The 24374-nt window shown below is 34.4% G+C and overlaps 2 protein-coding genes across 7 annotated transcripts; both read right to left on the reverse strand.

Annotated features, from left to right (window-relative positions):
- Positions 1 to 9195, reverse strand: LOC148606660 (transport and Golgi organization protein 2 homolog). Of its 6 annotated transcripts, none has more exons than XM_088545344.1 (9): positions 9040 to 9195; positions 7354 to 7512; positions 6167 to 6247; positions 5558 to 5674; positions 4853 to 4967; positions 3203 to 3273; positions 2398 to 2554; positions 1049 to 1196; positions 1 to 522 (listed from the first exon to the last, which is right to left on the reverse strand). In XM_088545344.1, the coding sequence occupies exons 2-8, from the start codon at positions 7490 to 7492 to the stop codon at positions 1097 to 1099; spliced, it is 780 nt and encodes a 259-aa protein (XP_088401470.1). In that variant the 5' UTR covers positions 7493 to 7512; positions 9040 to 9195; the 3' UTR covers positions 1 to 522; positions 1049 to 1096. The 6 variants fall into 6 exon arrangements, 5 of the variants coding, with proteins under 5 accessions (XP_088401470.1, XP_088401471.1, XP_088401473.1 ...); XM_088545345.1 differs by having other exon boundaries at positions 8984 to 9085; XR_015915193.1 differs by lacking the exons at positions 7354 to 7512; positions 9040 to 9195 and adding an exon at positions 6562 to 7347 and having other exon boundaries at positions 1049 to 1211.
- A 2317-nt stretch (positions 9196 to 11512) lies between these two features.
- On the reverse strand, positions 11513 to 14141 carry LOC148606661 (uncharacterized). The gene is made up of 2 exons (XM_088546141.1): positions 14084 to 14141; positions 11513 to 12960 (listed from the first exon to the last, which is right to left on the reverse strand). Exons 1-2 carry the CDS (start codon positions 14139 to 14141, stop codon positions 11513 to 11515), a joined length of 1506 nt encoding a protein of 501 aa, XP_088402267.1.
- Positions 14142 to 24374: the final 10233 nt, after the last annotated feature.

The raw sequence follows: 24374 nt of genomic DNA on the forward strand, positions 1-24374 counted from the left end.
TAAAATATAACGTTTAATATTTTTATCAAAATATAAATTTGGTTTTCATTCACGCTACTGAAATGAATGAAAACAGCTGATACACATCGGAATGCTACGTGTGTCTATTTACATGATTTAAGGTGTGCAGTAATTTAAACACACACACACAAGCCACGTCCAGTAAGTTGCAGCAATCGAAAATCAACCGACGCTGTGGTCTCAAAATCTTGTAAGGAAAACATTAAAATCAAACAAAATTTCGATTTCTAAAATACTAGTAGTTGGAATGTCTCTACCTAAGGTTTTTGTATTGAAATCATTTCTATACTGATAATAATAATGAAAAATTGGAATTAAATTATTAATCACAAATGTCTACTTCTAAAGAAACACCAAAGCGTCTATCCCTCTCCAGAATTGAATTTAAACTGGAAGGAGTTTGTTTCCCACTCAATGTTGTCAGGGTCTCTTGGTGTCTTCATTGTTTTCTCTTTGAATTCACAATTACCATCATAATCAACTAGCACTATGGAATGTGTTCTGAAATTATGAATTGTGTTTACATGTACAAGTTAGATCTGACCATAGTATTTTTAAGTTGATATCTCATTTTGGTCAACATGGTATATGTTGAGGTATTCCATGGGGAGAATGAATGTATTATTGAGTGAATTTGATGATGTTTATGTTTGTTGTTTCCGTCCAATCTTTTTTCCTTAAATTAAAGGAGGTGGTTACGACCTCGTTTAACTAGTTTACCCATGTATATTTCATGCGTCTATCCGTCTGTGTGTCCTTATATTTTTTTAGTTTGATTTTGAAGAATTGTTATGTTCTGTTATGCTCATTTTATCATAAGGACTTCAAGAGCTTACTTTAATGTGTGTTTACACTTGCTTAAGACTTTAGCTGATATCAGAAAGTATTAACAAGTGTGTACTTAGGTTATACGCTGGTTGGTTTGTAACATTTCATCATATTTATTTTTCCAATTGTATTTTGAGGAATACATCTATTTACAATGTATTTATTTATTGCTGTCGATCATTTAACTAGCATATTATACCTAGTCCCAAAATCAAGTTTTGGCGAGCAAACAAACGGAGAACTTTGTTCAGAAATTAAATCTTCCTCCTCCATATTTACCAAAGCTGCCTGCGAAGTCCCCCGAAGCTCCGCGGAGATAGCGTTTTAGAGCATCATTTATGCCTCTCCTGAATGTATTTTATCTCCAAAAAAAAAAAAATTGGAAAATTAAGTGCAGGCAAAAGCTTTTTTGCCTAACGGCAGCTACACGCCTCCGTTAATCTTTAGATAGGATAGGGTTCGTTATGTTGTGTTGATGATTGTATAGTAATAAAAATGCAATGTCTTACACTTAAAACAAATCTTCAAAACTAAATATAGCATTTACGTGCTCCGAAAAATTCAAATTTCCGTAAAACAGAAAATTGATATCGAACTGACAATTGTTGAAACACACAAAATGTATGGTCCTTCGCTATGAAGGTACATATAATTAAATATAATAGAAACAGCTGGAATAACTGAGAGGGAACTGAAACCCACACAAATCGTATCTAACCCCTAACGCAGATTTTATTGTTCCAACGCTGAATTCACGGTTTATTCTAACGCCGGTGTTTGTTAAAATGTAGAATTTTAAATAATTTTCCACTAAGTGAGTTTCTCGTCATAACGATTTAAGTAAAACAATCTTTGATATTCATTTAATTTGTTTGAAGCAAGTATAATCACTGACTGTGTGGATTTGTTTTTGTTTTTGGATGCCCCTCTTGAAAGTGAGAAAATTTACGAATTTTTTACCTATAAGATACAAATGTATATTTTTTAATCTATTAATATAAATCACGCTGATGATTTTGTTATATAAAACACTTTTGTCGTGAATATAACCAGCTTACTTAAGCCGTGCTGTATCATTAGTAATCAAAACGTCACGCCTGCAATATCTCAACATATGGATGTCAGAAAACATTGTTTAAAAGGAAGCCAAAAAAGATTGAAGTCATCACTACAAAAGATTTATGGTCATCATCATGAACTCGTGGATCGCTACGGTATATCCATCTGCGCCATGAAAACTGATTTATCCCACGTGTCATAGTTTTCTTTTCCTCTTTTGTCTACCCCAAACTCGGCGGGTGTTTCTAGAAAAGCAGAGGACGCTTACCCTACCGGTGCTCCTGGTCCATGCTCCCAGTTTTTAGTTGAGTCCAAGTTGCTCATTTGCTTTTGTTGCGTTGTATGTATGATTTTAGTTACTTTATGTTCTTTATTGTGACTGTCTGTTTTCCATGTCTGGTCTTTGTCCCTGGATTACATTCTTTTGATTACCGCTATAACCTTGGTTCCCTTGATTACTCTTTGATACAGGTATATGAATACATGTACCTTGTTTTGTCTTTAAGAAGATTGATCAGTTCCTCCACGAGTTCTGTTTTATGTTCAGTATTATTATATCGCCGTACAATGTTCTCAAATCGGTCTTTGTTCCGTTCGGACTTTTGCCAAGTTGTACCTGGTGCTGCATTGTCGCAGGTAAAGACGCCTATAAGATATGTACACCAAATCATTAATGTATAGACATAGAACTTCAACTTTATTTTCGATAGGGACTGGGATTATGCCACTAATTTGCGCAAAAAAAGTATTTAGCCATGATGGCCCACATGACAACCTTATCCCATCATTAAATCTTGCCCTGACCCGGGGTATAACAATGCCCATTTTGGAAGCAGTCTTATAAATCATTAGAACGTTTGTAATTTGTAACACCCACTCGGCGGGTGTTCAAAGAAAACATGCCCCCAGTTTTAGTGGCGTTCGAGTTGCTCTTTTACTTTTATTCTTTGTATGTATTATTTTAGTTACTTTATGTTCATTGTTGTGTTTGTCTGTTTTCCATATCTGGTCTTTGTCTCTGAATTACATTCTTTTGATTTCCGCTAGAATCTTGGTTCCTTGATTACTCTTGTATTCAGCATTGGACATCAATCATGTAAGCATCCAAGTACATCGTTACTTGGATTGATTTCATTATGTTTCAAATGAAAGCTTGATAGGCTTCGGTGAAATTGAATATGATACAATAATATCACTGATTTCAAGTTATATCCCTTACCCTAGGTCTACCTCCTTAAAGTCAAATATTTCTAGTATATTTGTATAATGCAACTTATTATGCAAGACAACTTACCAGCTAAATTACTTCTAAGACTGACTTGTTTCCCAGAAAAATCACAGCATAAAGATTCTGATTTCGACGAGCTAAATTAAATAGATTGCAATTTTAAAAAGTTCCGTTCTTTAAAACCATGAAAAAAAGTGATTCATGCATACATCCAGCACAAATACATTTTGACTAATTAAGCATTTACAATGGATATAGAGCAATGTGTTTTTTTATTTCAATAAACCAACCCAGAAAATGCAAAATGCAATATGTCCCTGTTCATTTCTCTTGCTTGACAGTGTAACGAAATGATATTGCAGACATTATTTTAAGAACGGTTTATTTAATACAAAACAATAATCAAAACAACTTCCAACAGAAAATGCAACAACGAACAAGAAGCTTTCAAGAGCCTGAATAGTTCACCTGGTTTAATACCTTAAAAACTGACAGGCAAAAAACCTACAAAAGGGCCAAACACCTTAAACATTAATCATCGCTCTACTTATGTTAACTGAATAAAATGCTAAAATTTAAAATCATTAAAAACGAAATGATCATTTTTTCCCCAAATTTATAACAATCATAAATCTTTACATAATACTTTACATATACATTATTTTTTTTTAATTTACTAAATCATCAATCTGCTGTTGTTTTGTTCATAACATACAAAAAAACAGGAAAAATGACCAAAACAACATTTTCTGGGGGTCAAAATTCCGAGAAATGTCAACAGATTTTTCTGAAATTTGCCCAAAAATAGTTATCGAAATACTGAACATTTTTTTCAATTTACAATAATCATCAATCTGATTTCGTTTTCAAAATAATAGGCAAAAACTGATAAAAACGTCAAAAATAACACTACCAAGTGCTAAAAGAGTCAACAGATTTTTTCTGACATTTGCACCAAAAAAAGATATTGAAATACTGAATATTTTATCAATTTACAATAATCAACAATTTGCTGTTGTTTTCTAAATAATAGGCAAAAAACTGTCAAAAAAGGTAAAATTAGCAAAAATGTCAGTAACTCCAAAATTTGTAAATCGATCATTTGAAATTTTCAGTGAACCAAAATACCTAAGATGTTTCAGATTTCCTTTATCTGTTATTGGTTTTGAGATATAAACAACAATATATGATGATACTCCTATGTTCTATTTTTAACAACAGCGGCAATGTTGTTTGGGAAAAGCACCATGATAGCGGATACAATTCAGGGGCTGATCCAGGGTTTGAGTTTGGGGGTGCGTTAATTGAATTAAATGCCGTGCAAAGCAAGGCAAAAAATATTATGGGGTGAAACTTGTGAATTTTTTATCTTACCGATTTAAGGGGGGGGCGTACGCCCGGTGGGCCAGTCCTTTGATCCGCGCCTGCAATTTTAGGAGAAACCATGCCAAGAATGACTGTAAATAAGTTTTTTTCAAATTATATTCAGTGGTTTCAGACGAGATTTTTAAAAGAAAAGTTAACGACGACAGACACAAAGAGATGACAAAAGCTTGCATGGCCTTTTATGCCAGGTGAGGTAAAAAATAATTTTGTATAGTGAAACACCGTTTTTAATTAAGTAATATTTAAATCATGTTTATTTATGATCCCCATAAAATATTTTACAACGAAAAAAATCCTTAAAATTCAAATTCTCTTCTCCTCTACATGTACCTGAGATCCAGCAGAATGAGATGGAAAGCATTGAAATTTTCTGGATTTTTCACATTTTCTTCTGCAAACTGTTGACCAGATATATCATTAGATATGTATTCTCTGACGAGGTGACCTAAAAGTAAGACTATAGATTGATTGATCGTGGTTTGGAGTACTACCATGGATGTTTTGTTAATTCAAGGACAAAACGTTCAATCAATCGAGCACACACTGTTAGTACAAGACCAATGCGCTGAGCCAGAAATGGGTCGTGAGCGCGTAGCTATGCAATCAATGCAGCCTGTCCTATGGTGTGAGGGTTTCCTCGTCGTTCATTCGAGATCCATGAGTGGCCTTGACCTGATATTTTTCATCCCGTTGGGTTTGTATCTTCAGTTTTTAGCCGAGTCCGAGGACGTTTACCCAACCGGTGCACCTGGTCCATGCTCCAAGTTTTTAGTGGAGTCCGAGTTGCTCATTTACTTTTGTTACTTCGTATGTATTATTTTAATTACTTTATGTTCTTTGTTGTAATTGTCAGTTTTCCATGTCTGGTGTTTGTCCCTGGATTACATTCTTTTGATTTCCACAAGAATCTTGGTTCCCTTGATTACTCTATGACATATCCACCAAGTCAATTCTCTTCATGATAATATTTGTCTGTTTTGGTATCGTAGTGTCATATGATTTCTGGGATTTGAAAGGTTAACTTTACAGTCCTACCTCTTCCCTGCCTAGTTGTGTCAAGGATGCCAAGAATATTGAGAAGGACGCCTATTTTACCGGCTTTGGAAACTCCTAACCATGTACCGCCTTCCCGTCCAGGAAACAAATCTTGCCCTGAAAGGAAAAGTGTGACGCAGGGAACTCGTAGACCCAAAACATAAAAAGTTTGCAAGAAAAACAATTCTTTGGCAAATTTCACACGAAAAGAAAACACTTGTGTTCTGCGACAAATATCTACAAATGCTTCTACTTCTGCTATGGACATTTTTCCAATTGACCACAAGTGAGGCTTTGTTTATCTACTATTTTAAGGACGAACACTTCTTGCCAGGCCGTGTAGAATAAGGTTTTCTCAACGAAATATGATTCTTTTTTCTTAGTTATCTCCTGACAGACAAAAAAACACTTATCCTGTCATGGATGATATAAAATTACAGTCCAAGGAATAACTAAGCTCTAGCTCTTACTGAATCTTAACCAATCCAAAGAATGTGCAAGGACCTGACCAGATCAAACCTCCTGTTCTCAAAGAACTAGCCATTGGTATACATGTACAAGCAATTCTTTGTCTTATTAATGAAAAATCTCTAAATTCTGGTTAAGTACCCTCTGACTGGAATACAACACGTCTCTCCAATTTACAAGAAATCCTGATAATTATAGACCAATATCTTTGACATGCGTTTGCTGCAAAATCATTATTTAGTTAGTGCCATCATGAACAATTATGAAGACGAAAAACAATATTTTATATCTATTTTAACACGGCTTATGGCGACAAAGATCTTGTGAAACATAACTTTTATTTTAAATTTTATTGACGATGTAACTACAATTTTTGAAAATTCTTTTCAAACAGACATATAATTAAGTATAATTAATCATGGATTTCATTTAGGAATTTGATGAAGTCAGTCACAATCTACTACCTCTCAAGTAAAAAAAACTGGTTTACAATGCAAAACTAATAAATGGATACATAGCTCCCTATCTTATCGTACTCAAGCAGTTGTCCTCGAAGCTGTAATATCCGCCTTTGTTGACGTCACAGTCAGTGGTACCCACATACCTCAAGATTCTGTACTGCGACCCAGTCTGTTTTATTTTATATTGATGATATGCCAGTAGGCCTGAAGTCCACATAACGTTTATTCGCCGATGAAACCACCGCCTATCGGCGACTGTAAGACACTGCCAACTGATTTAGATTAACTAGGAGAATGAGAGCAAAAAAGGCACATGGCATTCCACGCTGATAAATGTAACAAGAACCCTCATGTGAACAACCTATGCAATAAAGCCACCAATACATTAATCTTTCTTAAAATTTAAACATCCGTTCACCAAGGTAAAGGTGCAAGCATATGAATCGCTAGTCAGGTTATCACTAGAACTTGCCTGCTCTGTATGGGAGCCCATACACTGTAAATGTCATAAACAAAATAAAAATAGTACAAAGGCGTGCAGCTAGGATTGTGACCAAGAGACTTCACAATACATCTATAGTGTGTCCAGAATGATACATCAAAATTGGAGAAGCCTAGCTCATAGAAGATCAGACAAAAGATTAATAATGTTATATAAAATCAATTACTTCCTAGTTGACATCACTAAAACAGACCGGTTAATTCCACCTCTCAGACAGTCCAGAAACATACACTCATTGTCCTCCCAAATTCCTCAGTGTCTGATATGATTTCATGTATTTCGTTTTATAAATTGTTCCATTTGGATATATGGACAAATCTATCATTTTAAATCACTACATTACATGTATCTGCCAAAAACCGTACCACTTAAAAATACTCCATCTTCCGACCATGACAGTGGTTTTGTAGGTCTACTCCAAACTTCGTCCCGGTTATCGGCGATGATTAGACGATATTTTCCTGGAGTTCGTTCATCATTCAAATACATAAACAATAAACACATTTTTCTTTTTGGTAGATTATCTGCGATCAGAAAAAAACGATTTTTTTAACATGTAAATAGCGTGAACATAATTATATAAAAAGGCTTGGGCCAACTTTCCCGGTATTTAGTTCATTGAAATGTATAAGTACTAACAAGTAAATGATGTCAGAGTTTTAGAGCGAGGGTGGACTCAAAACCCTGACTTGGGAGGATGGTCTTGACTTGGTACTGGCATTTCAAACGAAATAGTGGGTTAAATCTAATTAGGCATTTAAATACGTCACGAATCAATGATATATTTGGTTGATTTGGAAGCACCTGGAAAACTGGCGTAACAACACGAACTTTTAAATACTGGTATACGAACTTTCCTGGGATAAAATATGACTAATCGATTATCGAAAGTGAGAAGTGGCGTTTTAATGATAACATTTATACCAAAAAATAAAAACATGAAAAAATATTCCCGGGTCAGACTCGAACCAAAAACCTCCGCATTATTGCAGAGTACAATTGTCAAACCAGGTAGGCTACGGACATAAGTAATGTGGTCGTAATAAAATACATAACGTTAAACTGTTTTGGTGTTGTTGTTTTTTTTTTTTTTTTTTTTTCAGCGAAAAGCACATTTCCAACTAGTTTGTGCTTATAGAAAATGTTCTTATAAATCACACTACGCAAAAAATCCTAAACTGTGATGGTTGCGGAGGTGCTTCTATGGGTTGCGGATGTACTTCTTTGGGAATTCCCGATTAATAGTGTTCTATTTAGACAATAAATATCGAAAATGCATTTTCAACGATTTTTGTTGCAAATTTTTGTACTTTTCACCTATCCATATTTTCACAAATTTGCATTTCTAGGACCAATAAGAGTTTTTTCTAAAGACTCAAATAAAAATTCCGGACTTTTCGAAATTGGTCCCATTTATGGTCAGAATCCTGGGGAAAATGGCCTAGGTCATTTAATAGAATTTCCAGACTTGGTTTGAATGTGGTGGAAAGGGATTTCAACCTCTTATGTTGTATACTAAGGAGTAAACCAAAATTTATGTATCTTCCTGTATCTCCGGGAAGAGAATGGTTTTGCCATGCCCCACTTTTTTCGGAATGTTTTAACGGTCTTCCACAGGAATAACTTTATACTTATCAATGTCTATTAGTGGATCATCAAATAAAAATCAGAATTAAAACCCTGTAACTTGATTAGACAAATTTTATATCAAATAATTACAAAAGTATTTTCTTCATATCCAATTCATTTTATAGGAAAGTCAGTAACTCGAACAAAAAATTCAGTTGGCCTCTCTGAACAACATGTTTTGGACTTTATTGTGATTTATTGTGTTCGTATTGTTTTTGGTATCTAGATGTTGTATTATGATCAGTCATATATGTATATATATATATAGTAAACAACCAGTAAATATTTAAACACAATTTAAACTTAAAAGAAATAAATAAGAGTGTATAAGCATAAGGTTTGAATAACCGAAATTAAATAACATACGTCATACGGCACATCAGCATTTTGATCATGTTCTTTACTAAATTGAGTAAACTTACTTTCACTTTCGGATAATGCGAGTACATAGTAAAGGTAAAACCAATACGGAGAAATGAAATAATTATTTCCGGATATCTCCTTAACAAGTAATATAATATGCAGTTTCTTTCGGTTAGTCTTCCCCGTAAATCAAAAATCAATCGAATATATTTATTCTCTCGAAAGGGTTAACATATGGTACTATTGTGCACATATTTATTTTTAAATAAATCGTTGAGGGGGACAATTGCCTGATCGATAGACGGAAGATCACATATAGCCAAATGACAGATACGTTCTATAAATTGTAATGTAGTGCATTCTTACGAAGTTGACTTACATTTTTAAAATTATATTTCTAATCCATGTACATTTTTTATCAGATAGGAAATTAAAATTTATACAGTGCACCTAATATTCATTCCATAACGCATGTTTATGGACAAAAACTAATTTCCTCGAGGACTAATACTGCAAACAGCCTTGAGTTGCTTAGAAGGGTAGGGATTGTCGTCGGAGCTACACGAATATTTCTTGTACCGTTAAATTTCTTACAAACAAGCTATTGGGTCATACTACATGACATCACGTACGGCGTCACGAAATAAATGTTATGGTGGGGTCACCCTCTTCATTTGGTATCGTACATGTACATATGCGCAACTCGGCGGTATTTACCATTGGTCAGTGCACCTGGTCCATTTTAATTTCTTTTTAGTGTGTATTTCCAGTTTACTCTTCAAGGACGACGTCAAGATGCAGATTACGTTTTTTTTTTTACGTTAGTATGTATTTCACTGGTCTACTCACATGTTCCATACATTTGCATTTACTTTCAAACAACTTAATTTTAGATTTAGCAGTACTTTCACTGTATGTGTTTTTCTTTTAATTTCAAGTTCTCTTTCGACATTGTCTTCGTTAGTACATATATAACTCAAATTTGGTACATTTTGGGATTTAGTTAATACTTCAAAAAGTTGATCCAGGCATTTCATTTTTTTAAATGAAAAGGAGCCGTGTACAGCACTTTCACCACCACTAAAACCACACATCCACACAATACTGATGGTTCAAAATTTCATTTAAATTTCGTTTCCATTTTTTTTTTGTTTCGTTTCATTTCGTTTTTATTTTGTTTCTTAAAATGTAATCTTGACAATCTACAGAATGTGTTTTAGGTTTAAACGTAGCCAATCACGTGGAATCAAAGGCATTGATACTTCTATTTATGTATTTTATTTTTTCCTTGACAATCATTTATGTAACTAAGGGTAACAACAAAATAACTGAACACTAATCTGATTCATAATCAATTCAAGTTCAAAATAAATCAGGCAAAATAGATATTACACCATTGGATCAGCTTGCAATTGTACCACAATGGTCTTGACTCATCCTCCCAAGTCAGGGTTTTAGAGCGAGGGTGGACTCAAAACCCTGACTTGGGAGGATGGTCTTGACTTGGTACCGGCATTTCAAACAAAATGGTGGGTTAAATCTAAGTTTTACAGCATTTAACCTCCCTCTTCCATTGCGGCCTGACTTTACCAGTAGAGATTAAAAAGCACGTGCATACTATTGTTATGATCGGTAAATCAGCGGTCACAGCAGCACAAAGAACAATATATAAATGTAAAATGTTATTTCAATCGCAAACTGTAAACATGGGCAGTGCTTTTATACGAAATAATCGATTTGATACATTTTAAAATCCATCCACTAGATCTCTTTAGCGATGGAAGTACTTTCAACCGGATGTCCTTTTGATCGACACTTTTGATGGTTATAAGACTCAGAATTTAAGTCACATGACTTCCGAGTAAAAATATTTTTTGATGATTTTTACCCGTCGAGTAACCCAATCGTAATCCTTTAACTTTTGACACGTGAAGATGAAATGTTTGATGCGGAACAGGACAACCTTTAACATTTTCACATTTTAAATACAATGTATGTCGAATAATTCATCACAAAACTTCCGGTCCATATTTATACGCGTTCTAATGATGTCAACTCAATAAATCAACTGCATGAGACTTTTTAATCACCAGGTCGAGTGGTATAGAAAATCGTCAAAAATTGGAAAAACAAACATTCAACATCAAATTTTAAATAAAATCTATGTTACTCCTTTTGGCCCCTTTTAGCAGAATGGTGTGGACCAGTGCCCCAATTTTTGATAGTAAATATGTAACAATTATAGTATATCAAAACTTCATGACATTTAGTTCACTACAATAGTTACCACACGGAAACAAATAATTAACAACGACGGTCCACGACGATGGCAACAACATGAATATAAATACGACAGCATTTTTTCGGTATCGATGGTATAACAAATTCTGTCAAGCTTCAGTGTTCAAGGCATTACTCAGGCATACCACTAAAGTCACAATTTATAAATTAACAAATTTTGTCTATAGTCAATATATTGTTCACAATTTGTACATGCAATTTTTCTCTAAGGTCAAAATAGTCAGCAGCAGATTAACCGTTACCGGAAGTCGTCACATTGAAAATAGAAGCAGATCTGCTTTGGTTAGCGACTATCAATTGTCCCGTTGAAACATTATAATACAGGGCTTGTGGACTATCCACACCATTGATATGAGACAACACTTGAGTGATGGAAGTTCCGTCTGGTGAGATCCTGACCACATTATTTGACTTCCAACCTGCTACGTACAAACTACTGGTTCCATCCACAGTGACACCTAGCGGAAAAGATAAAACTGTCTGATCCTGAATTTGCCAATGCACCTTTCCCTCGAGGTCACAGCATGTAACAGTGTGCTTGTTTTTATTTGTAAAATACATTTTCTGACCGGATATTGCAAGATATGAGCATCCTGATATCAGGTTCTGCTTACGGTTAGGCGCTAAATTGACTTTACTAAAGAGCTCTGAACAGAGGTCTAACATCAACAACCCATATTCTCTGGAGCAATACCATAGTTTGTTATTTTTGTACGCAACGCCATCGCTTGGGCCATAGTTGTTGAACTGTTTAATAAATTTCATTGTATTTAAATCTAACAACTGGATCTTTCCTCCTGTATGTCCTGACGTCAACGCTACAGTCGTTCTGTCATCTACTGACACGACATCGAATGTTGGAATTTTCGACAAAACTTGATGTTTATTTGAACCGTCACCATTCATGACAGTGATAACGCCGTCTTCATAACTTGTGAAGACAAGTCGTCCGTCAAGTAACATTGTACATCCTGTGACGTCATTGCCTTCTGTACTCACCACACGTTTCAGTTTCAGTGTTGCTCTGTCGCAATTTATTGGAGTTGGAATGCCTGGTACCTGAAGCATAATTTGGGCCTGTTTATTTTTTTTGCATGAAGTATACACTTGGCATGGATTCATCGCCACTGTTATATCTCCAAGTTCTTTAATGGACGTCTCAAAATTTGTTAATGCGGGGTTAAGTTTCCACGTCAACGATGTTTGTCTCAAATCATCAGATTTCAATAGTTTGTTGACAAACTGCTCCTGGTGAGAGATTTCATGTTGAAAATGCCTGAGTCCCAAAAATGTCGTAAGATTTGATGCACATTCTTTTAATATCTTCAAGTTATCTTTGATTTCCGTGACAACTGTTTCTGACTGCTTTACCTTTCCAAGTACTAAATTACATTTTGCTCTTTCTGAAATTTTGTGTGCTGCTGTCTCATGTAGTATCACCTCTTCTAATCGATCTAGATGATTGCAGATGTTCAGTTTGGCCATTTGAATGTCCTTTACAATGCTGCGTTCATTTTTGTCCAGGCTTGAAATGTTTTCCTCTCGGTCTTTCAGGATTTTAGAAATGTTTTCAGCCAGTTCCACAGCCGTCTGCTCCAGTTCAAAAAACGAAGATGAAGACTTGACATTTTTGACAACTTCGTCGAGGTCTGATAACTCTTTGCAATCCTTGTGGGCAGCTAAAATTCAGTATGTTCCATTACATAATTGGTAGACATCACACTAAGTATCTGCCTTAAAACACTAACCTTACCGGTGCACCTTATTCATTCTTCAGTCTACTAAACGAGTAGCTTTTACACTCTTTTGAAATTTACTCCAGTAACTGTTACCTCATCAAAGAAAGGCCGAGATGTTATCTTTTTTAAAATGCGTTTAAAACGACTAGGACGGAAATTATTTGGTTAGTTTTTTACTACGCAATGCTTTTGCGCAAAAACATCTATTAGTTGTACCACAAACAATATGGAGAAAACGCACAACTTTTACACCCGAGACTTACAGTTTTGTATGAGTACAAATCGTTTACGGTTACCTGAACGAAAACAAAATAATCAGTATTTAGTGCAATTGTAATATGATATTGGAAAATTGGTGCAAATGCATATAACGCCCTTTTTTTTCATTTTAATTGAGATATTTATCGATTACACTTGAAATAGATTGCCTATCATTTTTTATTCTTTATTTTCATTGGGCAGCGTTTATGTACTAGTGTACTTGGCGCAGGTTATATAAAATTATGCTTTTGCATGAAATGTAAAAGAAGCATTAACTTAAAAATTGTTGCATTGATTGTTGCCCTTCGTAATTTATTTAATTTGTTTTGTCTTTCTCGTCTGAATGATTGATGCATTTAATTGGTTTATTTTTGTTTAATTTTTTCTTCCTACTTCTTATTTTAGCGATTTATGGGCACATCATTAACGTATATATATAAAGACTATATCTGACTGAACGATAAACAAAACTCGCGTCAGTTCAACCCCTTTATTGAGTTAAGCCATATTCTAATCTCGGGTATTGATAAAATTCAAGCAAGGGTTCCTATGAGTGCCTCATCCCGCAAGCAGGGTCGAAGCGTCTCCAAAATTTTTGTTGGGAGCAATGGACTGGTATCATAGACATGAAGTGAATGCTTATGCGCTACGATTTGAAGCGGGAACCAGATCAACAAAGATTTATTTTTATCAATAACTCGGCCTTGCCAGCCACACTATAAAACGTAATTTTTTCTCATTACATTCAACTCTACACATTAACGTACTTCCAAATAGAGAAGAGAAACGCTGTCGGACCCACATGGGGTCTGGGAATAGGCCAGAGCGTCATCAAAGCAGCCCAGTCTGTAGTAGGACATACTCTGACCGAGTTCTTTGGTCAGCTACAGTTGCGATCACTTCTAACCTCTCTTCGATCCTGTCAGGATTCGCTGTCATAGAACAGTTCTAAACTGTTAGAAACTGTTCTGACCCGCGACACACCTTGTCAGAGTCTGTCAGGACTTTAGACAAGCTCTATCATAATCTGCCATGGGTCCTGACACCCTCCTGTCTGGAACTGCTCTAGGTAGAACAGATACGTGGATTAGAAGTGTTCCTGACAGATTCTGACAGTCATTAGCTCGAGAATACTTCTCTGACCGAATTACATACAGTACATGTATGTGATTACGGAAAAAAGGCGTATTAGTACGACGTGAAGGAAGCCTTGCTATGTTTAAACTTGATTTTTTTTTCAATTTATTACCCGATTTTTATGTATAGCATGCAGTACCAACAAAAAATATTGCCTGCCGTACGTGCTACGCCCCTGACAATTTTAAACAATTAATACAGAAATTTTAGACCTTTATGGAACTTTAAAGTGCTCACACTCATATACATTTTGTAAGAAGAAGATATTTTTTAAAGAATTCTGACTCCAACAAATGTGTCACAGCCACCCACATTATAGTTATATTGAAAAAAATAGCATTTAAGTCATTAATTTTAGACCCTCGTGGAAATAAAAAGTGTACGCACTCATACATTTGGCAAGAATATGACATTTTTTTAAAGAATTTTACTCAAATTAAATTGTCACAGCCACTATATGATAGTTAAATTGAAAACTTTAGCATTTTAGTCATTAATTTTTTACCCTCATGCTACTTTGAAGTGTGCGCACTCATACATTTTGCAGTAAAATGACATTATTCAAGAATGTTGACTCAAAATAATATGTCGCAGCCACCACATGATAGTTATATTGAAAAATTTAGCATTTTCGTCATCAATTTTAGACCCTCATGGAAATAAAAAGGGCCACTATATGATAGTTATAGTGAATTTAGCATTTTAGTCATTCATTTTAGACCCTCAAAGCAAGTGTGGGCACTCATACATATGCTGGAATATGACAGTTTTGAGAACTTTTTACTGAAATAAAGATGTCACTGTCACTTATATGAAACTCACATTTTTAATTTCTACATTTTCTACATATAAGATCTAGACCATGTCGGGAAACCGGAAGTCTTCAAACTCATAGACTTAAACTTGGTCAATCTTAAACTACGTGTGAATTACCAAACATCTGAAAGTTATCTGTTATGACCTTTACACTTAGAACAGAAACATAGACCTTTAATTTTATAGAAAAAAAATTGATTTAATTAATATCAGTTGTATGAGAGAATGTAAACAAAAATTATAAATGAAAACAATGATATTTTTGAACGATGAGCGACTGGACCGTGATCGACGAAAATTGGAACATAAACAACGACCGAGTTACTGTGCGATGATGATCACGACGAGCTCTATAAATAAAATTGGAAATTCAATGTAAATTTTGAAATAAAGATTTTTTTTTCTAATCGGGTTAGCTAATTTACATTAGTCACACGGTTTCAATAATTAAACGTGGACTTCCTGTTCTAAATTACGTCACATGGAATAGTAAGATTTAGTGTCAGGAACTGCTCTGGGCTATGACAGTTTAAAACAGCTTTTCGTAGTTTCTTTGTCATGACCCAGGACAGTTTCTGTCAGAGTCTGTCAGGCAATAGGGGAACATGTGTCCTGACCCAGGACAGCCTCTGTCAGACCCTGTCAGGATCTGTCAGGATTTCTGTTCTATCTGCTGTCGTAGAACAGAAATCCTGACAGATTCTTACAGAATTTAAGAGAGGTTAGAAGTGATCGCAACTGTATCCCTAAGGCTGGGCTCCGCTACCAACACTAGTTGGTTCTACTAGCCACAAACATCGACCATTAGAGGCCTACATTGGTATTCAAGTCGTTAAAAACCCCAATCACCACGATTTCATTCGATAGAAACATGTACATTGCTGTCGTAAAAAAGATTTTTACGAAGAAAGATTAAACATATTTGTTAAGCAATTTCTCTGAACAGTTCCATACACGACGCGGTTGTGTTGTAGGCAGAATCTGGTAGATTTATTGCGATTATTAGTCGCTTGTATGGTTTAACTGGTAAAAATGCATTGTGTACGTCCGGTGCTTGTACCACTAGCATTTATACAATGTGGTGAACTTCTTCGCTACATTATTCCTTAATAATATAGATCAATGTAACATGATTAATATTTTGGTTTAGTTGCACATGAAGGTGTACGCCAGTGTACCAGAAAATTAACTTTCGAAATTCCAATTATTTCAGATATCTTACTATAACGTCTTACTGTTTTGCGATTTTACAGTGTAAACATCTTATATTTATCTTGGTATGCTTAATCATTGGCTTGCGAAATACGTGTATGGTTAAATTGCACACTGCTACCGCTTTTGATTTTATATTTCCTCAAACAAATGGAATAATAGTAATACGTTACAATGCAATACCCACAAAGTTCTAATTCGGGTCGACTTACATGAATATCAAGGAATATAAATAAAGAGCATGAGAATGACTCTTTTTACTTTATTATTCATATCGTTCATAAATACAAAAATACCAGTTTACATGTATTTATTGTAAATTTCGATATGCTGTACAAGTGTTTCAAGGAGTAACCTCTTATCAGCAGCATATCTTTCATATTTACAATACAATGTACTTCGTGACTGTGTATGGATTTAAAACTATACTGATGAAATGACTTCTTAAGATTGTTTCAGTGCCCCATCAATAACTAAATACGTACATTGTTTTTATTTCAAGCAAATAAAGTGTTATTGTATTTATAATTCTGTTCGAGAAATCCCACTTAAATACGCCATTATTGTTGCTAATAGCCAAGTATTGATCAATGCTGCTCGTTATGGTTTTTTCTTTTTTCTCTGTTAAAGGAGAAGACCAAATTATTGTGCAAGTCATAAATATCGAAACTAATCTTATTCTCTACATCAGAGTTCCAAACTGTTGTATTCAGTGTGTACCTGATATGATAAGCTTTCAGATGATACCCAGTTTGCATATACTGGCTAAATCAAAAAAAATATACAATGCATCCTAAGAATTACTTTGTTTTTTACGGACTACTTTCTGGTATGTGCAGGCGACTGGTTCCCCTTAATAGTGGTATTATACCTTTACATTTAAATGATTTGTCCAAAAACCGAAGAACCCAGAATGCATTTCGGCGTTACTTCGGATATATCGGGTTTATTTTACGCGAACAACGTACAAACCGAGAAGTTGATCAAGCAGACGATTCTCACCAGAGTTCGACGGGAACTTACGAGCTTCGTTTGTAAACAAATCGTCCCGTAGAAACCAACATGGCGGATATTAGTACGAATTAAGCCAATAAGCGACTCGTTGTTAGCAACACGTCATGCATATATGCGAACTGTCTTCAGATTAAATAAAAGAGAGAAAACTCTAGCGGTAAGACCCGACGGTTTAAAAAGTAGAGCTTCAATTCGAAAATGTGCTGTATGTGACGTCGAGTATAATCGAGATTTATTATTTGGAAATTTGAATTGCACCAGCCTATGGGCGCCACCATGATTGGTTGAGCCGTGAGGTCACGAAGTCGGTTTGTAAAGTAAAAATAAATAGGTAATGAATTACGATGTGCGAAGGAACCGCAAATTTAGGACTTTTCCTCTATAATTTCAAATGCAAAGGTGGTCTTTCCCTTTAATAGAAATCCAAATTTCTCACGAAATTGAATATAAACAGACCTCGGGTAGGAACGACAACTTTCAAAGAATTTACACGGGAAATTGGGCGTAAATGTGATTTTTGTTCAAACTAAGCAACAATCGAAATTTGGCTTGTTTACAATATCACGACCGGTTCATTTAATGCTGAATTAAAATGATATCAGAATGGAACAATTCGAATTTTTGCCACAAGTGGAAGTCGTTTTGTAATACATTGCTACGACCGGGCCAGTCGTTATAAATACATGTGTAGCATAAACATAGATTAGAAGTAATAATCTTGCTGTTCTATATCTATGTAACGCAGAGTATTTTTTTAGGGTAAAGTTGGCGTCATTATTACATCTTAAAAAATACCAATGATAATCTGAAAGTCACAATAAGAAGTTTTAGAGATTGTTAATCGTCAGGCTATAAAATAAAAAAAAAATTTTTGTATAGGTAGTAAAAATATATATGCTTCGTGCTTTAATTTCAAAGAAACAAACCAGCGTCTCTTTTGAAAAGAGATGAGTACATCAAAATAACATAACATATAAGACTTAATATATCTACGCACACTCCCAAAATTAAATTTTTTCCACAGTTATTTACTGCAATATTTAAAGACACCTACAGTAAATGACTTTGCATGGCACACTATTTTCAAAAACATATCCATTACAAGTTATTATCTTTACTGCAAGATATTGCATTAAAATATTTCAGTTGTTTGTAATATGACAACTGCGCAAAAACATATCTATTATTTTATTTCCGTTTGCCACAAAAAGACCTAGTGTTTGGTTATGCAGAAGCGTCAACATCATGGACCTATTGAATTATCATTTCAGTTTTTAATTTTTATCGATATTGTACTCCACTTGCGACGGTGCCAAAATGTATCGAATTAGAACTTTCATTCATTTCTAAAAGGCTTCCTTCCCGTCGTACGAATCACGCCTTTTTTGTTTTGTTTTGTTTTGTTTTGTTTTGTTTTGTTTGTTTGTTTGTTTGTTTTGTTTTGTTTGTTTGTTTGTTTTTTTTTTTTTTTTTTGGGGGGGGGGGGTTATCATTTGTTTTTTTTTCCTTTTAACAGTCATATTATGGGCATATATCTATTGACTTTAAGGATGTTTGCTGCTCTCTCTGAGAAAACAAAGATATCAAAGGGTTGTAAAATCTTTTAAATTTTTCATGCTAGAACAATAAGAATTGAAAAATGATGGGTCGGTATACTCTTTACGAGATGTTAGCATTTGAAAAATGTGTCGGGAAAAGGATTTCTCTTTATTTTCCATAGGTTTTGTCCATAAACCAAAAGAAGAAATTTCATAGAAAAAAAATCAAAAACATTTCAAGGCGTGTTTAATATATTAAATTAAGAAAAGAAAGTAGGGTCACTGGAAAATTATATCTATTCTATGAAACGAATAAAACCAGAGGAGTCCGAAAATCTGACAAAAAGTGATTGAACATGTGCAGCGATCATCTTAAAGTAAAGTCCCAAACATATTTTACCGTAGGCAATTTCATTCTTGAAGAACATCAGTAAACCTCGTTAATTTGTCTAGGATGTGCATTTCAATGATATTTTAAATCAATGAGCAGGGGCGTAAGTCAGGTGAATGTGGAGCTCGAGGAATTGATTCAATATAGTATCGAATTTGATCTTAGATCGGTTAGAATTGTAAAAACGTTAGGTTAAAAATGAGGATAAAAATATGGCAAAATTGGCAAATTTAGTGGGTCGGTGCAATACAAGATAAATTACCAGTTAAATTGCTTCTAAGTCTGACATGTTTTCAAGCTACATCACAGCATAACGTTTCAGAGTTTGGTTTGCTAAATTCGATAATTTAAAGTAAAGTAAAATTGTACTGTAATTACATCATAACATATACAAATGTATTCATGTATATCTTAAGTCTTAAAATATTTTGACTATGTACCAAACCCCACCGACCAAACGATGATTGTTCCGACGCAGTCGCCACGAGTTTGCTTTTTACCCGTTGACCTTAAAGACGCTCTTCAATGGAAGCGCAGATCACCTGATCACAATTATTTTTTTTGTATCCCGATTGGCCAAATACTGATAACTTAGTGGCGTTCGAAAAAGACTGTATCGAATATTGAAACTGTCATGTGTTATTACCTGGATGAAATGTAAAAAATTATAAGTTAAAAAACAATTTAACTGCGTCGGCCATCTTTTTTTTTAAGATTGTACTTGTTTTCTGTCGTTCTGTATATGTTATACGTTTTAAGTTATCTTTGTATATATATAGAAACATAACACTTAACTCGACCAAATAAAAAAACTCTTGCTAAGTGCCACTTTCATTCACAATCTTTTTTTGTTTGAGTCTAAAAATGGAACATCAGAATAAGAAAGTAAAATTATCCGTAACTACATGGTAATATTGAAATTGGATACGTAAGAGAGTTGTGTTGGTTTATGGCATACAGAGTAACAACATATTAATATTAAAATTTGATATGAAAGTAAATATATACATTAATGATTTTTATAAAGACTGCAACATAAATGTCTACTTTTACATCTTTTTTCAGCAACTACTTCACTTTACCTGTGTATAATGTTGTTTTATGAATAGCTTCAGCCTGCCTTGAGGAGTGAGGGTTTTCTCGTCGTTCATTGAAGACGAATGGCTGGCCTCTAGCTAACAATTTTCATCGTGATGGTGTTGTCTTTTTGACATACGCACAATATCCATTCTCTTCATATTTCGCTGACTTATGGTTAAATATCAAATTAACGAAGAAACACACCCTCTATACATAATTATTGATTATTAACTATATAGTCTCTGTAAGAGTCAGGCAGTGTGAAACATGATTTGAAGAAATTTATAAGTTTAATTTGACAATTCGCACCAACAGAATCAAAGAAGAGATTTTCCATACCACTTTTTAATTGAGTTATAATAGAATTGAAATGCACTGGTAATGAACTTTTCAAGTATTTTTCAATGGCAGATAAATCTGTCAAAAACCTTAATTTTCAAAGATTCTGTTGAAAATTATTTCTGACCATATCCGGTGATGCAAAGATCAAATAATGGAATTATGGTCTTTTCAATTAGAGAAAGCATTCTTGAGTGACATCATATTATCAGATTTGTTGGTTTCGACATGCATGTTTCTGATATTTCTCATTTTGTCTGATTCTTGAAAAACAACTTACATTTAGAAAATGCGCTTTGTTTTAGAAAAAAACACATGTTTTAAAACAGTCAACTCAACAACTACAATAACAAGCGAAGGTACCTTAAGTCAAGAACAATAAGATGAAAAGGATTAAAGCTTTCTGGATTTCTTGTAACATTTTCTTCTATAAACTGTTGACATGATAAACCACTAGATATGTATTGTCTGACGAATTGACCTAACAAGGAAAAGAACATACAAAAATTCTAGAAAACTTAGAGAAAGAAGAAAAATAAATTGACCATACATTCATGACTTTTAATGTACTGTGGAAGTACTATTGTTCGTGGCGTAACCAGTTTTCGTCGTTTTCGTGGGTAGGCCAAACCACAAAATTTGCTTCCCAGCGAAAAGGAAATTTTCATAGATGTGTTCACTGAAGATCTCGAAACCACGAATTCAAGAATCCACGAACTTGTGTTCCACGAAAATTTGTATCCATCAGTTAAAGTACTTTCAAAGTATGTGTCTTATATATAGTTTGAATCTTAGTTAGTTTGCATGTAAAGTAGTATAATATTATCAATTGACATGGATGATAACTCCAACAAACATTTCATGTACTTGGTGCAGATGCTCCTATATTTTTTCTAACATGTCTAGGTACTAAACATCAATGAATCGGGTTATGGGCAGCGGATAGGAAATCCAAGCAACCCAATTCATTTTTAATGAACAGTATACTTAAGATCGAGTACCGACATCATGTTCCACTGATTTTTACTGATCGTCATCACTCAGTCCGCTTGTTTTACAGATGCATATGTAAAATTAATAGCCTTCCGTTTAAAACAGATGGTCATCGATAAAAACTTTGCAGACATCTACGTTAAATTAATAGACATTTATGTAAAATTAGTACTAGATGCCGATGTGGTCTATAGTCAAGCGACACTAAATGGCTGCAAAGACAGTTAACAATTGTGTAGGTAAGACGTTCCAATCACAGACGGATAAACACAGATACTACTGTATTTTTGTACAGGAAATTGAATATTTTTGGCCGGGTCACTAATATCATATAAAAATGCACTCGTGCTGATTTGACAGATCAATTATACTAACTAACCTCTCCCACGCCTTGTCGTATCATAATTACCAAATATATTGAGAAGAACCGCTACTTTACCGGCTTTAGAAACTCCTAACAATGTGCCCCCCTTCTGTATCGAAAATAAATCTTGTCCTGAAACATTAAGTGGTAAATAAACCTTGTTTATCGCAGGAAAAAAAAAGTAAGACGATTCCTTAAGAAAAGTCCTATTCACACATATACGACAAATGTCCGCCAATTTTCTATTCGCCAAGGTTTGGTTGAAAAAAAAAAAACTACGAGAAAAAGAACTTATTATATATAACATTTGTGTTTATTTGTTTGTTTGTCTGTGGTCTTCTTTAGCTTTTTAATTCTGAGTCCAAGCTTTTTTCTGTTCTGTAACTCTTTTTTTTTAATTTTATACAACAATAACTGACAAACTTGCAAATATTATTTACTAGTATTTCTGTATTAAAAGTGCCAGAACATAAGTACCATTTAAATATACACCATTATCTGACCATGATAGTGGTTTTGTGGTCTACTCCAGAATTCGTCCCGATTATTGGCGATAATAATACGATATTTCCATTCAATTCGATCATCACTTAATTACATAAACAATAAGCACATCGGTAAGTAAACTGTAAACACTTTTATCCGTAGTCTGACTGAAAACAGAAAAAAAAGTGCAATTCGTGTACTTGATTTCTGAGATTGTTCGGAAGTACCGAACCCGGACCGGACTTATTTTATTAATCATGTGACTGTATCAGACAGGCCCGCAAAAATTGGCCAGAAAGAGTAATCAAGGGAACCAAGGTGATAGCGGTAATCAAAAGAATGTAATCCAGGGACAAAGACCAGACGGCATCCATAAGAACTTTAAAGTTATAATTCCAATTTATGGACCGTGGTTCACGGACCTTTAGAAAGGATATTACGCGGAGATTCGTTTTCGATAATGGTTAAATCTCCCGTAACGACGTGACCAGAAGGACCATATTTGAATGGAGAGAACAGTCAGGTGGTTTAGCCTTGAAGTCCTCAATCGCGAGGTTCTGCAATAGCCTTTTATAATTGAAAATGTTGGATGCAACGAGTGAAGTATAGGAATATGAAATAATTGGTATGGATTTGTCTTTGGAATATGGGGGAATTTTGTTGGTAACGTTTTTGTGATGGAGGATGTTAGCCAAATTAATTACATCTATACCTTTGTTGACAAACGGTAGTGGAAAAAATGATCGTTTTCCTTCATCTTGACTTTTCACACAAACTGGTTTAAAGAGTCTCTGGAAACCAATATCCAAAATGATGGCAACAAGTATGTATAATGATGAAGTGGGGTCAGAAACAGGAGTGTCAAGACTTGTTTTGTAAAGGGAGTGTAGTAGAGTGAGAGGTATAGAATAAAGTTTGGTGCTAATGTGATGAAGTCCAAGAGATTTTTGTATGAAAGGAAGGAGACCATCTATGGAGACATCATGCAACTTAGGTGACGTAAAGTGGCGATGGCCATGACTCCTTTCCCGTGTTGGATTTTTGTCAAATAAATTCATCACATTTATGCTATTGTTATATTGGCTTGAAAGGTTTCCTATACTTTTGATGTTGTCATTGCATCCGTAAGGTATTGCAATACCTAGTCTGCGTATCCAGTACTCCTCTCTTTCCCTACGATAGTTTTTACTTAGAACGGGACGATGTAGGATGGTAATTTTTTTTCTAAAATACGAACTTTCATGGAGAGGATTGAATGATCTTGTTGATTAATGTGTTGATAAACTGTCGAGAATTTGATGGTGTTAATTCCCGAACGATGACCGCACATTCTTTTATAAAATCGTTCTTGCGTTTCTCCGACATATATTAAACCACATAAGTTGCATTCTAATCCATGTATTAAGTTTGTTGATTTGCAACTTAAGTCATCGTGACTTCTTGTATGGAAGGTTTTGTTTGTAAAGTAACTGGAGAAGTAAGGGTTGGTTATAAGAATGTTGCATGTTTTGCAATTTTTAATACCACATTTTGATATGGTACAATGTGTTTCGTCATCGTTGTAGTCAAGTATTTCGTTTAAAGTGATGGAAAATGGTTTGATAATTTTAACTTTACAAAAAATTTTTGTACTGGAATAGATGGTCTGCAGACTGAACATGTGATTGGCTACTTTTATTTGAATTGGTCGGGGTAGTTTCCATACCAGATGTGAGCGTGCTAA

This window comes from Perna viridis, chromosome 9 (genome assembly GCF_037379345.1).
Source record: "Perna viridis isolate PV_CMFRI_1.1 ecotype Kerala chromosome 9, ASM3737934v1, whole genome shotgun sequence".
NCBI lineage: Eukaryota > Metazoa > Mollusca > Bivalvia > Mytilida > Mytilidae > Perna > Perna viridis.

Excerpts from the sequence above, each read along its gene's own strand:
- LOC148606661 (XM_088546141.1), bottom strand. The coding sequence starts at position 14,141 with ATGTCCTACTACAGACTGGGCTGCTTTGATGACGCTCTGGCCTATTCC. Across the intron at positions 12,961-14,083 it reads GGCCTATTCCCAGACCCCAT|CTGCCCACAAGGATTGCAAA; the intron begins GTGGGTCCGACA and ends ACTGAATTTTAG.
- LOC148606660 (XM_088545343.1), bottom strand. The coding sequence starts at position 6,703 with ATGTGGACTTCAGGCCTACTGGCATATCATCAATATAAAATAAAACAG. Across the intron at positions 4,968-5,557 it reads CACAACTAGGCAGGGAAGAG|GTCACCTCGTCAGAGAATAC; the intron begins GTAGGACTGTAA and ends TCTTACTTTTAG. Across the intron at positions 1,197-2,397 it reads CTTCTTAAAGACAAAACAAG|GAGAGGCATAAATGATGCTC; the intron begins GTACATGTATTC and ends AAATACATTCAG.